Source organism: Phascolarctos cinereus, unplaced genomic scaffold, assembly GCF_003287225.1.
Source record: "Phascolarctos cinereus isolate Bilbo 61053 unplaced genomic scaffold, phaCin_HiC Scaffold_4;HRSCAF=312, whole genome shotgun sequence".
Classification (NCBI taxonomy): Eukaryota; Metazoa; Chordata; class Mammalia; order Diprotodontia; family Phascolarctidae; genus Phascolarctos; species Phascolarctos cinereus.
Window position 1 is genome coordinate 90898663 of NW_027555847.1, and position 15094 is coordinate 90913756.

At 39.1% G+C, this 15094-nt stretch overlaps 1 protein-coding gene across 1 annotated transcript in view; it reads right to left on the bottom strand.

Annotated features, from left to right (window-relative positions):
* Positions 1 to 15094, bottom strand: part of LOC110217096 (meiosis-specific coiled-coil domain-containing protein MEIOC-like) — a 33882-nt gene that overhangs the window by 11931 nt on the left and 6857 nt on the right. Inside the window, exon 3 of the mRNA XM_078152437.1 lies at positions 3419 to 3579. Coding sequence (XP_078008563.1) covers positions 3419 to 3579 — 161 coding nt within the window. The remainder of the gene's footprint in view (positions 1 to 3418; positions 3580 to 15094) is intronic.

A 15094-nucleotide genomic window follows, 5' to 3' on the forward strand; every position in this document is an offset into this window, starting at 1 on the left:
GCTTAGTTGAAGAAACTTGTAATGTTTTGCCTGAGTAAACAGGAGTACCATCTTCCAACATTTAAAGGAATATCATTAATGGGTTGATCTATTTGGAAGTAAGTCTCAATAAAGTACCTCAGGGTTCTGTCCTCTCTCCTTTGCTGTTTAAAGTTTTTATTAATTACTTATAGAAAAACATCAGTGCATTCATGTGTTAATTTTGCAGGTTACACAAACCTAGCCAACATGTGGGACAACAAAGCCAGAAGCCCAAAAAGTCCTGACAGGCTAGAACAACAGGCCAAAATCAAAAAAGATGCAATTTAACAGAAACAAATGCAAAATCCTATGTCTGGATTAAAAATCCACTTCACAAGTATGAAAAGGGGAAGGCATATCTAGACAACAGTCTCTGTGAAAAAGAGCTGGGGATGTTAGTGCTCTGCAAGTCTTATTTGAGTCAAATGGAGTGTGACCCAGCAGCCAAAGGAATGGCAGAGAGCTTTAAGTGTAAGAGAAGTGACCATCCCACATCAGGGAGGCAGTAATCCTACGTCGCTCTTCTCAAAGTCTATCAGATCTGCAATGTGTTCAGTTCTAGATGCTTTATTTTGTGAACAACACGGGTGGGGGGCATGGGGAGAGGAGAAGGAATAAAAGCTTCAGTGTGTCTAGAAGATGGTGCCCAACATGTTCAAAGGTTACAACAAAGGTCTCAGGACCATGACAGGTGAAGGCTGGCTGAAGGAACATGAATGCTGAGACTGGACCAGAGAAGATTTAGGAAGACCACATGAAAGCCAGCTGCAAATTCTTCAAGGGCTATCATGTATTAGATTTGGGTTTTTTTTTTAACTTGGCCCCTAAAGAACTTGGAACAATGAATGGAAGCTGCCAGGAGGTAGATTTAAGTTTACTGCACCAATAAAAGCTGTCCAAGGTGGAAATGAACAGGTGCCTAAGCAGGTGGTGGGCTTTCCCTCCCTGCAAGTGCTCAAGCAGAGACAGGAAACCAAATTAAAAATTCAACGAACACTTATTACATTTCCAATACATGCAAAGCACCTAAGATTCAAAGAAAAAAAGAAAGTCTCTCACTTTAAGGAACTTACATTCAAATAGAAGGATACAAAGTGTACACAAACAAGCACAACACAAAGGAGGCTGTGACAGAGGCAGAGGAGAGCTGTGAAAAAGGTGCAGACAAGGTGCAGCTGTAGGTTTTGGAATCTCTATGAAGGCAGAGAGCACTCGGCTACTGGGGGCGTGGGGCTGGTGTACAGACTCGGGAAATGCTGGCCCAGAGGGCAGTCTTGAAGAAAGAAGATCTCTAAACAGCTGAGATGAGGAGAGAGCGCATCCTAGGCATCAAGTACTTTGGGGAGGGCCTGCTCTTCAGGCACGGGTTATACGAGGTGTGCACCGAAGCCCGTTCCCACCTCAGACTCAGCGATACTCAACGCCTCAACTAATGAAAGAACTTAAAAGATTAACCTTTGATAAATTCGGCCAGTTCCAAACTTACTAAGCGACATAAATAAAAACAACTCTATAAAATGCTAGTTGGGTTCTCAGACCATATCACACTATTTCAATTATACTTAACTCAGCTGCTGAGTTCCTAGACTTCCTGCAGTTTCTATTAAGAATTCCAATCCTTTTCAATCATATTACTGCCTTTGCAACCACAACACACAAGAAGGCTGCCTCCTGCTTTCAAAGCTTGGAAGCCTGGGAAACAAAAGTTAAGCAGCCTCAGGATAAACTACAAAAGAACTACAGCTCCAGACTGACCTGTGAGGTGCAAGCAGCTCTTCAACAGAACAAAGGGATCTTGTATCACTTTTAAAAGTTCTAGTGATTTCTCAAATATCTCAAGTGGTCTAAGCCTGCATTCTCTTTTGCCCAGAAGGCTCTTGACCCTGCACAGCTTAATGTCTGAAGTTTAAAGGGTGTGAAGGGGCCTAGGCTCCAACAGCACCCCCCCAACCCTCTATCCAAATTCTAACACCTCTATCTTGCTGGATGACAAAACCCAACAGTATCCAATCACAAAATGTAGTGGTCATCCTCAAGATTTAATGGGGCTGGGTCAAGGAAAAAAAAAAGAAGCCAATTAATTAGAACACAATCAATTCCACTTGGCCAAATTCTAATTTTGCCAATAATACCCTTTAAAGCAACACTAAAAACAGTAAAGAGGTATGAAAGAGCTGAAGCACTGAATAACCCCAGCATGTGGGTGTAAAATCTTTTGGGCACTGATCTCTTTGGTTGTAAGATACAAAAGACTTTGAACAAATTCTTCTAAGATAAAATTATAACCTCTTGTTCCATAAGAGTCATGCAAAAAGTTAATTATTGACAGTATAATTGTGAGGCAGTGTAGTACATATATGGTGAAAAGAACAGTCGCTCTGAAGCCCAAAGACCAAGATTCAACCCCCCCCAATCTATCACTCATTGCGTGTATGGCCCTAGATGAACATCTTTATCTTTCGGTGTGTTAGCTGTTTCTTCTAAAATGAGAAATTCATTGATGACGATGATTTCTAACGTCCCAATCAGCTCTAAACGCTCTGATCCTATTTTGTTATCATATGAGGAAACGTTACAAAAGCAGAACAGCTATAAAACTGCTTTAGGCTTTATTTTAAAAGGGCTGCTCTCTTAGGTTTCAGGATCCCCAGATGAAAGGATGTGCTATAATTCAATTATTATGTTAGCAAGTATTTAAGTTCCCATAATGTGCAAGGCATTACAGATACAAAATCAGAACCGTCCCTGCCCTCATGGAGCTTCCACAACATGTGCCTAGAAAAGCAAATACCAAATGATTTGAGGAGGGAGGGAGAAAGTACGAGTCAAGGAATCCCAGAAAGAGAAGAGAGCTGAATGAAATGAGAGGATTTTGGGAGATCCTGGGGGGAAGGATGAAATGGACTCCAGCATGTGGAAATGATGTATGTGAATGCGTGAAGGCAGGAAACAAATGGCGTCCTGAGCTTAAGGAACAGCTAGCTGTCCAGTTTGACAGGAACTCAGAGCATGTGAAAGGGAATAATAGGAGTTTTAAGGCTGGATAAGTGGGTTAATTAGACTGCAAAAGGCCTTAAATGACAGGTCAAGACATTTCTATTTTGTTCTAACAACAGGGAGTTATTAAGTTTTTACTCTTTTGGCATCTATATGAAGAATGGATTGGAAAGGAGAAAGGCTAGAAATAGGGAAACTAATTTGGAGACTTTTATAACAGACCAGGCAAGAGGTGACCAGGGTCTGAGCTACATAGGGGGTCATTTGAGCTAAGATGATGTTGTAGAAACAGAATCTATAAGACTGGCAAATGATGAGATATGGGGGGTAAGAATGACTTCTAAGTTATGAACTTAATAATGGAGAGGATGGTTGTACAAACAACATATATACTTGATACCTTTCATTGGCATAGTCTTGAAAGGCGGTGGGTGGGCTAGTGTCATCTCCATAAACTGACCAGTTACTATATGAACCAGAAGATTCCAGAGGTGGTGTATTAGTAATCTCACCCAGCAAAGGACTGAATTCCTTGTCCATTCCTTGTTGCTTACAGTTTACCTGAAAGAAAACAAAAAGATAATTTAAGCAGATTAAAATATCATATTTGGTAAAAAGGCAATGAAAACTAGTTTTAGTTTAGATGACTGAAGAAAGCACTTTATAGCAACTGACTACATTTTTCTTAAAAAAAAAAGTTTCCTAAATTATAACACTTTATTTATCTAAAACATTCACCTTACAACCTCAACTATACCTAGCACATGGCTAAAAACCTGGAAGAACAAAAAAGGCCTAGGTACACAGCCCAGAGTCCAAGTCCCGATGTCTATACATTCACAAGTGATCCCCTCCAGACCTCTCTCAGAACCTGTTAGGCTCACAGAATATGAAGAGTTGAAAAAAGCTGAGAGGTTGAGTCAAACCTCCCAACCCATCTCTGACATCTCCACGAGAGGTTATGTAGCCTGTACTCAAATGACTCCAAAGAAGAACTCTTACTTCATTTTCTACATCTGGACAGCTCCAATTATTACTAACTTCTTCCTTATTTTGAGTCAAAACCTAATTCCTAGTTCTTTTTTCTGCAAGCAGTATGAAATAGTCAGAATTTCAGAGCTAGAAATTCCCACGATAACACATCCAACAAGTTAATGTCCAATTCTTACTTGAAAATCTCCAATCCTTTAGCCCTCTTTTCCCTCCCTCTCTCATTTTACTTTTAGATAGCTCTAATTGTTAGGAAGACTTTCCTAATATCAAGCCTAAATCTTCTCCTTTATAAGTTTCTCCCATTGCTCCCAGCTTTAACTTCTGGGCCTCTTCAATACAACAGCCCTCCAAATACTTCACCATTGCTAACCCGTATTCCCTGAGTTCTCTTCTCCAGGCTAAAAATAGCACCCAGTTTCTTCAACCAATCTTGTATGACTAATCACGTGCCTTCTTTAATGAACCTCTGCAACCAATGACACTCTGCCTGGATTCATTCTTCAATGGTTAACACACATACTGCCTAGCCCCTTCCACTCTCCTCAGCCCAGTAATTATGAAGCGCTGGCTGCCAATACTCAAATCCTGTTGCCTGCCCCCAACTGCCCATTCCTTTATTCCCACTTTCCTGAACCCGACCCCCCATTCAATGTCATACTCCAAATCTGCCTGCCCCCTCCACTGTGCCCTCTAGAATGCCCACCCCACAAGCATTCTACCCTTTGGCATTCACTGACACAGCTCCCTTTTGATATATACTCAGTCCAATTGACCTGCTCCCCTTTCTAGTACTAGCTATACTTTTTTCCCAGAATCCCCAGCTCTGTGGGGAGGAGTTGGAATGCTCTTTGTTCCCTACTGCCACTTCCAGACTCTCCATTTACCCCCACCACTCAGCAGCCTGTCCTCCCTTTGAAGTTCACACTATCCAAACAGCTCCCCAATCCAGATCCTGGTTACTAGATGTTCTTGGAACAGTTCAGTGCTAGGCTCCAATCTCTCTCTCCTCTCCCCAACTCCTGCCTGCATACTAGGGGACTCCAACACACTGATGCTCCCTCTAATGCCCTAACTTCCAGCTCCTCAATCTACTCAACCTCCACAACCTGCTCTTTCACCCTACCTCAGCCACATCCATTATCCATAAGGATCCCACTGCCTGATTCACAAACTCTGAAATTCCTTTATCTGACCCTAACCTTTTGGTCATCCCTTTGCCCATGCCTTAGGCCTCCTAACTCTGTTCTCTTTAACTTCAGTGACCTCCATTCCCTCCACCCAGACTATTAACTGCTCTGGGTACCCTCTCCTCTCTTCCCTATTTAGTCAACAACTCATTTCTATACTATCCTCTCCTCAAGTCCCTTGCCCCTTTTTCCTTTCGCTGATCATGCTACCAAATCCCAATCCTGGCTTACATCTACCATCTACCTCTTCCATTCTTACTATGTTATTTCTATTAAATCTTACAAGGAATCCTGAAGTACCTTGATGTATGCATAACAGATATCTTACTGTAAAAGAGCCCAGAAGGTGGTGTTTTATTTTACAGAATCAAATGCTTTTTCATAATCAACAATAGCTCAATGAGATATTACTAGATTCTCTACACCTCTCAAGTAACTGTAAGATGGAAAAGATATGGTTCCAGAAAGCATCTTAGTCAGTAAACACCTAATTTACTTGACAAATGGAAAGAAATAGCTGCCTAACTCAAGACTGGCCTGGACTCTTTTTATGATGGCCAAGAATTGAAAATTGAGGGGATGTCCATCAACTGGAGAATGGCTGAACAAGTTATGGTATATGATTGTGATAGAATACTGTTGTGCTATAAAAAATGATGAGCAAGATGCTCTCCGAAAAACCTGGAAAGACTTACATTAAACTGATCCAAAGTGAGCAGAACCAGGAGAATATTGTATATAACAACAAGCAATATTGTGTGACGATCAACTGTGAATGACTTGGCCACCAATACAATGACTTAAGACAATTCTCAAAAACTTATGAAAAAATGCTATCCACCTCCAGAGAAAGAAATGATGGTGTCTGAATGCATACTGAAGCATACTTTTTTTAACTTCATTTTTGTTTTTTTTTTGGGGGGGGTGTCTGTGTTTTCTTTCACAACATGACTAATGGCAATGTTTTGTATGACTGCACATATATAGCCTATATCAAATTGCCTGCACAGGGAGGGAAAGGAGGGACAGAATTTAGAACTCAAAATTGTTTTTAAAATGAATGTTAAAAATTGTTTTACATGTAACTGGAAAAAGTATTTTTAAAAAAAGACTGGGCTACTTCTCAGCAATGCAAGGATCTAAGACATCTCCAAAGATCTCATGATGGAAAATGCTATCCACATCCAAAAAAGAACTATGGAGTTTGAATGCAGAGCAAAGCATACTATTTGCTATTTTTTTTCTTCTGTTGTGTTTTGTCTCCTCTTTCTGGTGGTTCCTCCTATTGGTTCTAATTCTTACTTACAACATCACTAATGTGAAAATATGTTTAATAGGAACATATGTGTATAGCCTATATCAGATTGCGTGCTGTCTTAGGGAAAGAGGTGGGGAGGGAGGGGGAGAATAATTTAAAACTCAAATGCTTATGGAAGCGATTGTTGATAAATGAAAATAAAATAATCTAAAAAAAAAAAAAAGACTGGGCTAGAATATAAACTTGTCTGTAAAATCTTACCCCAAAAAGATGGACAGTTATGAACAGGACTATCTCTTTAAAAGGAGAAAAGCTATGGTAGATAAAACTAATTTTTTAAAAGTTTGGCAAGACTGAGCAAAGTCATCCTAAGTGTATTTAAGGATGAAAATTAAAGTACTACAGACTTAAGAAAAATGAAAAAAGATTTGGAAAAAAAATTTTTCAATAAATTTTTTTTGTTAAGAATATAGTGGAACTACTCTCCTTGGACCATAACATCACACCAAGGTGATTATAGAGAAGGAAGAAATGCCACTAAAGTGAGCCACTATGGGAAATGCAGCTGGGTTGGAACAGGTGTATGTACAGAGGAGAGCCATACTAGAGGAGCTATACTTCTGAAGGCACTGAAGGGCTCAAAGATAACCTATCTGAGAACTATCTGGGAATCTGGGGGAAAAAATCTGGGAAAACAGCAAAGTTATGGAAAAAAACCTCTCACTTTATTAATACTGAAAAAAACAGCCATGAAAGCCTCAGTAATTATTGACCTATATACCCACTACACCATCTATACAAAATCTGGATAAGAGTCACCTTATATAGGAATCAAGGGCATTCTCAATGTGTAAGGAACAAGTAGGCTTCTACAAATGGTATTTGACAAGGGAGCACATTTTTGAAATCTGCTCTCCCAACATCGACAATGCATGACAGATTATGCCCAGCTTTCCCCTCCTCTATCACAAACTCTAGGAAGGAGTGGTCATTTCTATACCAGTTACCAGTTCATCCTTGTCAGTAAGAATCAGACCCAGAGCAAAATTCTTTGTTATCTTCATCCTTCAAAAGGTAGAGAAATCACCACTAAGACAAGTTAAAAAGTTATCAGCTACTCTGCTTTCAAGAGGGAGTGCTCCTACTAGATATGAGGATAAATAAAGCACCCCATCACCGCTCCATCATGCTTTCGTACTGGCCTTATGTTTCCCAAACTCCTCACATATATCTTTTTTTGTCTAAGCAGTCTGTAATATACATCAATGAAAAAAAAACATTCTGTTTCACCTTCCATTGATCTTTACTCAAACTCTTGTTTCCACTGCCTTTTAGCACCTGGATATCTTCATGAGTATACTTTCTTAAAATACAATCCCTACCTCCATCCCCTTTAATCTCTTCTGAATAAAATACACCCATGTGGGGCTATATAGTCTAGTCAACTCTCATCCTGTCAAAGCTTCAATAATTACCTATGAGGTAAAATTTGATTCCTTGAATTAGGACCTCTAATTCATCATGTTTGTTTCATTATCTCTAGGTATGTGTATGTCAAGATTTGAGGGCCTGGGTTTTGCTTCTCTTTCCCTGCTAGGATTCTGCTCCTGTAAAATTAAGCTTTAACAACTATTCTTCCTTTACTGTAGCTACTCTGTATGGTATCTGCCTTCATGGACAGAGATAGGTGGTTTTCTCCCTCCTATATCCCACAGAAAAATTTCGAAGTATCTCCTGCTTTTATGCCATCTCATTTCCCAATATGTTCCATCAGCGAACCATACCTTAAAAAAAAAGCTAAACAAAACTAACCGACAAATCACTTAAGACCAATATCATAGGTAGTGTTCCCCCCCAACTGACCGTCATCTATCTCCTCAAAAAAGTGTGCCGAGAGTCTCACGCCTCTTCTTGGAGGCCAAGCTCGGTCACTATGATTTTTACAGCTTTCACTTCCCACTCATCTGTTGCTGTTCCTTCCATCCCCATTACTGAAACTGTTTTCCTGTTTCTAGCCACTCCATTTTATAGCAGTCTGCAAAGTCTTCCATGCTTCTTTTCATTCTTTGCTGCTGATAGTGCCATAATATTTCCTTACATTCATAGTTAATTTAGCCATTCCTTGTCACTACAAAAATGGCGCTATAAGTATTTTAGTCCTTTTTATTTGATCTGTAAGATACCAAACAAACGCATCTTTTTTATTCTGAACTTAAACCCCCAAAAAAGAGCATTTCCACAAAAAGGATTTTCTACAAAACTGTAAATCTATTTCATATTGTTGCTTTAAAAAAAGAACATATAATAAATTCTATACATTATCTTCAAAACTGTACTGCTTGTCCATGCTTCCTTCTGAATTTCCTTCTGGTGAATCTTTTAAAATGTTATTGAAACATCACTATTATTAAGTCCATTCCTCAAACCCTTAGGCTCACAATGTTTGATTACACTGGGCTTGTCAACTAAAATTCCATCGGCCTTTTTTTTTTTAAGAGAAATTGCTATTAATTAATGCCAATAAATTAAATTGTTATTAAATGTCTCAAGGAGTGTAAGTTCTCCCTCATGTTGGGGAGTATGTGTGTGGGGGGGTGGAGAATGTGTTCAAGCAAGCAGACATCACTGGTCAAGTATGTTATAGTAGGGATTCCTTTCAGGCATGGGATGGACAAGAAACCACTTAAGTCCCTTCCAACTCTCAAATTATATGATTCTATAAACCAGGTTTCTCTCTACTTGTAGATTATTTTTTCAATCTAAGTGTAGGACTTTTTCACTTATAACTATTGAACTTCACTTATCAATACAGGTACATCATTTTTATGTAGACTGGGGTGCTCTATGAAGGCAAAGCCCATGTTTTATTCAAGTTTTGTCTCTCTACACACAGAGTCAATACTGCATAAACATTTGCTAAATAAACGAACCCAGTGAGATCTATTTGAATTTTTTCACCCAACATTTTAGACATTTTGGTCAACATATTAGTCTTTTTCACCCAACATATTAGCCTTTGCCATTTGCGGCCATTTCCAAATTGTATAAGTATGTCTTCAATGTTTACATCCAAGTCTGTTAAAAAACAACAAGACAGGGTCAGTGGATCAAACTCTGTGGCATTCCAACAGAGATTTTTCTTCAAACTGACACTACTCAACATGCTTTTGGTATAGTCACTCAACTAGTTATAAATCCATCCAACTAAACTATTATCCACCTTCTATTTTTTGTCCATAAGAACAATGAGATTTTGCTAAATGCCTTCCAATACAAAGGCATTCTATGTCTAAAGTATAACCCCCAAATAACTAAATACTCAACTTTCCCAGCGCCTCCATCACATGATGTTGACACAATATAAACTTAATAAGCATTTTAATTATCAATTAACTGAATAAATTTTACAGTGTAATAATGAAGAACAATGGTGAACGTCATGCAATGTATAAAAAGAGTGGAATGTAAAATGTGAATTCACTCAGTTGTTTTCTCATTCAAAGGTGATGGCTGCAAGGTTCACTACTAATGAACTAGTGCTAATCAAAAACCAGTAAGTGCCTTCCATGAACAGAAGAACTTTGTGTTCAGTCCTGAGAGGGTCAAAAGGATTTACGTAAGACTGAATCTGAAGTCACAGGGCCCGTGTTTGAATACTAGTTCTCCTGACGTTCAGTTTCCTCATCTGTGACAATTGTGGGTTCAAAATCATATGTAGAACTGAAAGGGACCTCAACAGAACACAATCCTTAAGGACAAGGACTGTCTTCATTTTAGTCTTTGTATCAACAGAGTCCAGTATGATAATCTCAAACCAACAGCTAAGCCTACAGGTAAAGAAGAATTGAAAAGCTACGTAACTGACTGTAAGTACAGATAAGTCATTAACTAAGCCATAAACTGTAAAATATTTAAATGCCTATGTGCCAAATGCTGGACTATATTAGAATATTCTCATATTACAAAGGCTTTCTAGCCTAATAACTTAAAATTGTTTGGATTTGCACATTTGCAACTTCTTTATCTCATTCTGGAGTCATTGAGGTTATATGTTAATTGATCTGTCATGAGTTAACATTACTTGGATCTTTTGTTTTTCCTTATTAGGTCAATATTTTGACCTGATTTGCAACTTGTAAGCTGTACAGTCAGAGATATAACACTTAGAATTCTCTGGAATTCTTCTGGTAAGGGATTAAAAAAAAACAGGCTTCCTTTGTTAGTTGGGATGTTTTTTGAAGGGATGGGTGATTCCTAACTAGACAGAAATCTTCTTTGCAAGTGCTACAAATATTACTCTAGTCAATATGAACTCTAATTATCTGAAATGCTACTCTCTAGCTCTGAACTCTAAAATTTCACTCAGCCTCACTTTTGCTTTAACAGTCCTTAATCAATGCTTGTGGCTGTTCTCATGTTTCACTGGTGATACGCAGGTGGTCTTGGGTTCCCAAAAGCTATGCTGACAGAACACAAGTTCTCTCAGGTCCCACCACAAGCCAAAAAGTAGACAATAACAGAGTGTACAGGACCAGGCTGGCTCTCAGTTTAGAGAAAGCTCATGTCCACAGAATGAATTTTTCTGGCAATGGGAAATCACAAGAAAATACTAAGGTAGGGAGGGAAAATACTTGCTCATGACATCACAAATGACCTAAAGATAAAGCTTTCTGATTAATCTTAAAACTAAATTGTGGCAATAACTAGAATATAAGAAATGTGAACTTAATCCCATTTCTAAACCTAAGATCTAATAACTAAAAAGGATTTGAAATATCACTGCATCATGGACTTCAGAGTTAGGAGGAAGGAAGGGATCATCTAAGTCCAGCTCCCTCATGTGACAGTAAGAACAAAGCCCAAATTCAAAACTAGGTCTTCAGCCTCCAAAAATCAGTGCTTTCACCTTTTAACCTACCGGGAAATCCTCTACCTACCACCCAACCTCACACACAAGCAAAAATGAATCTCCTGATGCACAAAAGAACAAAATGAAGTGGATTTATAGTCAGAGGACCCTGGCTCAAATACCAGTTCTTATATTATGGCAATTCACTTACTCTCTCTAGGCCTCAATTTCCTCATCTGTCAAATAAGGAGGTGGGTCGAGATGTCCTCGAAGGTCTCTTCCAGTTCTAAATTCTATGATTCTATGTTCTTACTGCATTTTCTTGGCTTGCAGACAGAACCTGAACATTTTCTCTCAAACAGACCCTCAATCCCACTCCCTCTACATATATCACTATCTCACAGCTAGCTCAAGTGAAAAACACCTGCATACTTACCCACCTATATCTCTGGTACCTTGCCTGCTTCTCACCAAAAATGAAGGCAGAGAAAGGTCTGCAGTACAATTGTCCCCAGGAAAACAGTGGTAAGGGCTAACAGGCGATATGAGAAGGGAACAGTTAGGGGAATAAAAAAAACAACCAACAAGCATTTATTAAGTGCCTGCTATGTACCGGGCATGCTGGGCACTTGGGTTAGTCATGGGGGTAACAAAGAAGAAATGTGAACTAATCCCTGCCCCCAACAACCTCACCTTTCATAAGAGGGAACACACATGTGCACATCTAATAAGAAGTCTAAGTTGGCATCAGGCTGTGAAGGGTTTTGATCCCCAAACTGAGGAGTTCATGTGTGATCTCAGAAGTAACAGGGAATCACTAGAGTTTACTGAGTGAAGGGCTCAATAATCTAACCTTCCGTGTGCAGAATGGCTTGGTGTGTCTCAGAGACCAATGAGAACACTTGCCAGAGCCCATGAACTGGGTGAGGGCTGAGTGAGTGGAGAGAAGGGGAAACACGTGAGAGGCGTACAGGTACAAAGAGCAAGACTCAGCAAGTAACTGGGTATACGGAATGAAAGAAGGTGGAGAGTCCAGGATGACGCCAAGGTTGCACATCTGGATGATGGAAAGGATGGTGGTGCTCTCGACAGAAATAGCAAAGTACAGAGGGGTAGGTTTGTGGGGGAAATTAATATTTTATTTTTTTCTTCCAGTTACATGTAAAAACAATTTTTAACATTCTTTTTTTAAATTCTGAGAAGGCAATTTGATAGAGGTTACATATACATGTGCAGTCATGCAGAACATAATTCCATACTTAGAGAGGGAAACTGAGTTCAGACATGATGAATTTGAGATGTTTGTGGGACAATCAGTTTAAAATATTCAACAGGCAACATATGATAGAGGACTGGAGTTCAAAAAGAAACTAGGGCAGAATACCTAGATCTGAGATTCATCTGCACAGTGATGATAACCCTTAGGAGCTAATTAGGTCACTGGGTTAAAAAACATAGACAGGAGATCCAGGACAGTTTTAGGCACACCTATTATTAAGGATTATGACATGGATGTCAGGCCAGCAAAAGACACTGAAGAGTAGCAATAAAAATAGGAAGAGAACCAAGAGAGAGCAGTGTCACCAAAACAAAGAGGAGGAGATGGCAATGCTAAGTGTTCCATCAGATGTGGCAATTAAGAAGAGATCACTGGTTACTTTGAAGACAGCAGTTTCAGCTGAGATGAGTTTGGAAGCCAAATTACAAAGAGCTGAGGAGTAAGAGTAAAACGGAAGCAACAAGCATATGAAGCTCTTTCTAGGAATTTAAATGATAAAGAGAAATGAGAAGGACAGTTTCAGCCTCATAAAGGGTTGTAAGGACGAAGGAGACAGGGTTGTATTTGTCCTTCCCCAGGGAAGGAGACAGTAGAGAGGGAGAGATGGAAGATTAGAGAAAGTAAAATGATGACTGTGAGTATGATCTGTTAAAGAACACAGAAGGAGGCTCTATGTAGAATATTTGTCCCTGGAAAGGAAAAGCGCTTCTGCTTCCACTTCCTCTTCCTCCCCTCCAGAGGAGATGAAGAAACAGGGAGAAGAGAATCACAGAGTGGTTGCAAAAAGTACAATCCCACTTGAAAACTGCTGCCAATTTTAACTAGGATTTACCAAAGAGGTTAGAGTAAGGACCAGATCATCCCAGTTCTGACAGATTCCATTAAAAAAAATTAATTTCTCTCATAGATACCAAAATGTTAATAGCAATGTTTTTTGTAATAGCAAAGACCTAGAGACAAACCAGACTGGAGGAGGGCTAAACAAACTGCAGTACATGAATGAAATGTGATGTCAGAAACAACGAATATGACAAATGCAGAGAAACATGTAGACTGTGACTAGATGAAAAATGAAATAATAATCAGGTAAGCAAAAAGTATATTAACTACAATGTAAATGAAAAGAACAACAACAAACATGGAAATGTGAAATGACAGAGTGACCAAGCTTGGCCCCAAAGAAGGGGAATGAGAACGGACTTCGCTCCTGTCTTTGTACAGGTACAGAGCAACGAGTGCTGAATGCTGCACAGCATGTCAGACTTGCCTAATGTGTTGTTCAGTGCTGCCAAACTGTTTTTCCTCCTCTTTTTAATTCACTGTTAAAAGGGAGCAGAAGGACACACTGGAAAATGTAGGTGATGTAAAAATATAAGCTGTTAATAAAGACATTTTAACAATAAAGTTGAATTTCTATGTCACCTTGAGTATAATAAATATCAACACACAAATCTGTAGTAAAATCATCATCATAAAAATGCAAAAACAATTAACTGATCTCACATACTAAAAAGCTGATAACGTCAAACATCTATTTCAATGAGCCAACTAGTGAATTTAATTAAAGGCCTACCATAATTCCCAGCCCTATGATTCTTTCTCTTCAGGATATGTGAGGTATGGAAGTCATGATCCCTACTTTCAAGGAGTTTATGACTACTGAAAGAATACAAGAAAACAGATTAGTCTGAGCTCTGGCACTAATTGTATGGCCCTAGACAAATCACTTAATCTCTCTGTATTAAGTTTCTTCCTCTGCAAAATAAACAATTTGGATTAGGTTAGCAAGTCCTTCTAGATCTATCATTCTAGAGTTTTATTGGTTATTAAGTGCCAAATTAGGTGGTATTTGTATAAGTATTATGGCACAAGAAAATATCAAAGGCTAGAAGCTAGGCCTTAAAGAATGAGTAGGATTTGGATAGAGAGGTGGAAATGAAAAAAGTACTGCCTGGATCAGGAGAATGGAGCCTCAGCATTGGGGTGGCAACACATAAGGCACCCTGATGCTATGGTAAATATACCAGCCTGAACAGAACAAGGGTATAAAATGAGAAGTGGGCGATAAGGTTGGAAAATGGGTTAGGATGATAACCAACTATCAAAGACTTGGCTACTCTGATGGATACAACAGATGTGATGATCCATGACAGCTCCAAAGGACTCATGATGAAAAATGCTATCCACCTACAGAGAGAACTAAGAGACTTTAAGTTCAAGCTGAAGCATACTTTTTTCCTGTATTTTTCTTGCTCTCTGCCCTCCCTCCCCTAACACAACATGGTTAATACGGAAATGTTTTGCACGACTTCATATATAATAGGTATCACCTTTCTGGTCTTTTCAATGGATAGGGGATGGGGTGGAGAGGGAAAGAATTTGGAACTGAAAATAAAAATTAAAAAGGAAGGAAGGGAGGGTTAGGGTCAGATTGTAGAAGTCCTGAATATCAGGTTAAGGTATCTGGACTTTATTCTGTAGGCAATGGAGAGCCACTCAAGATCTGAACA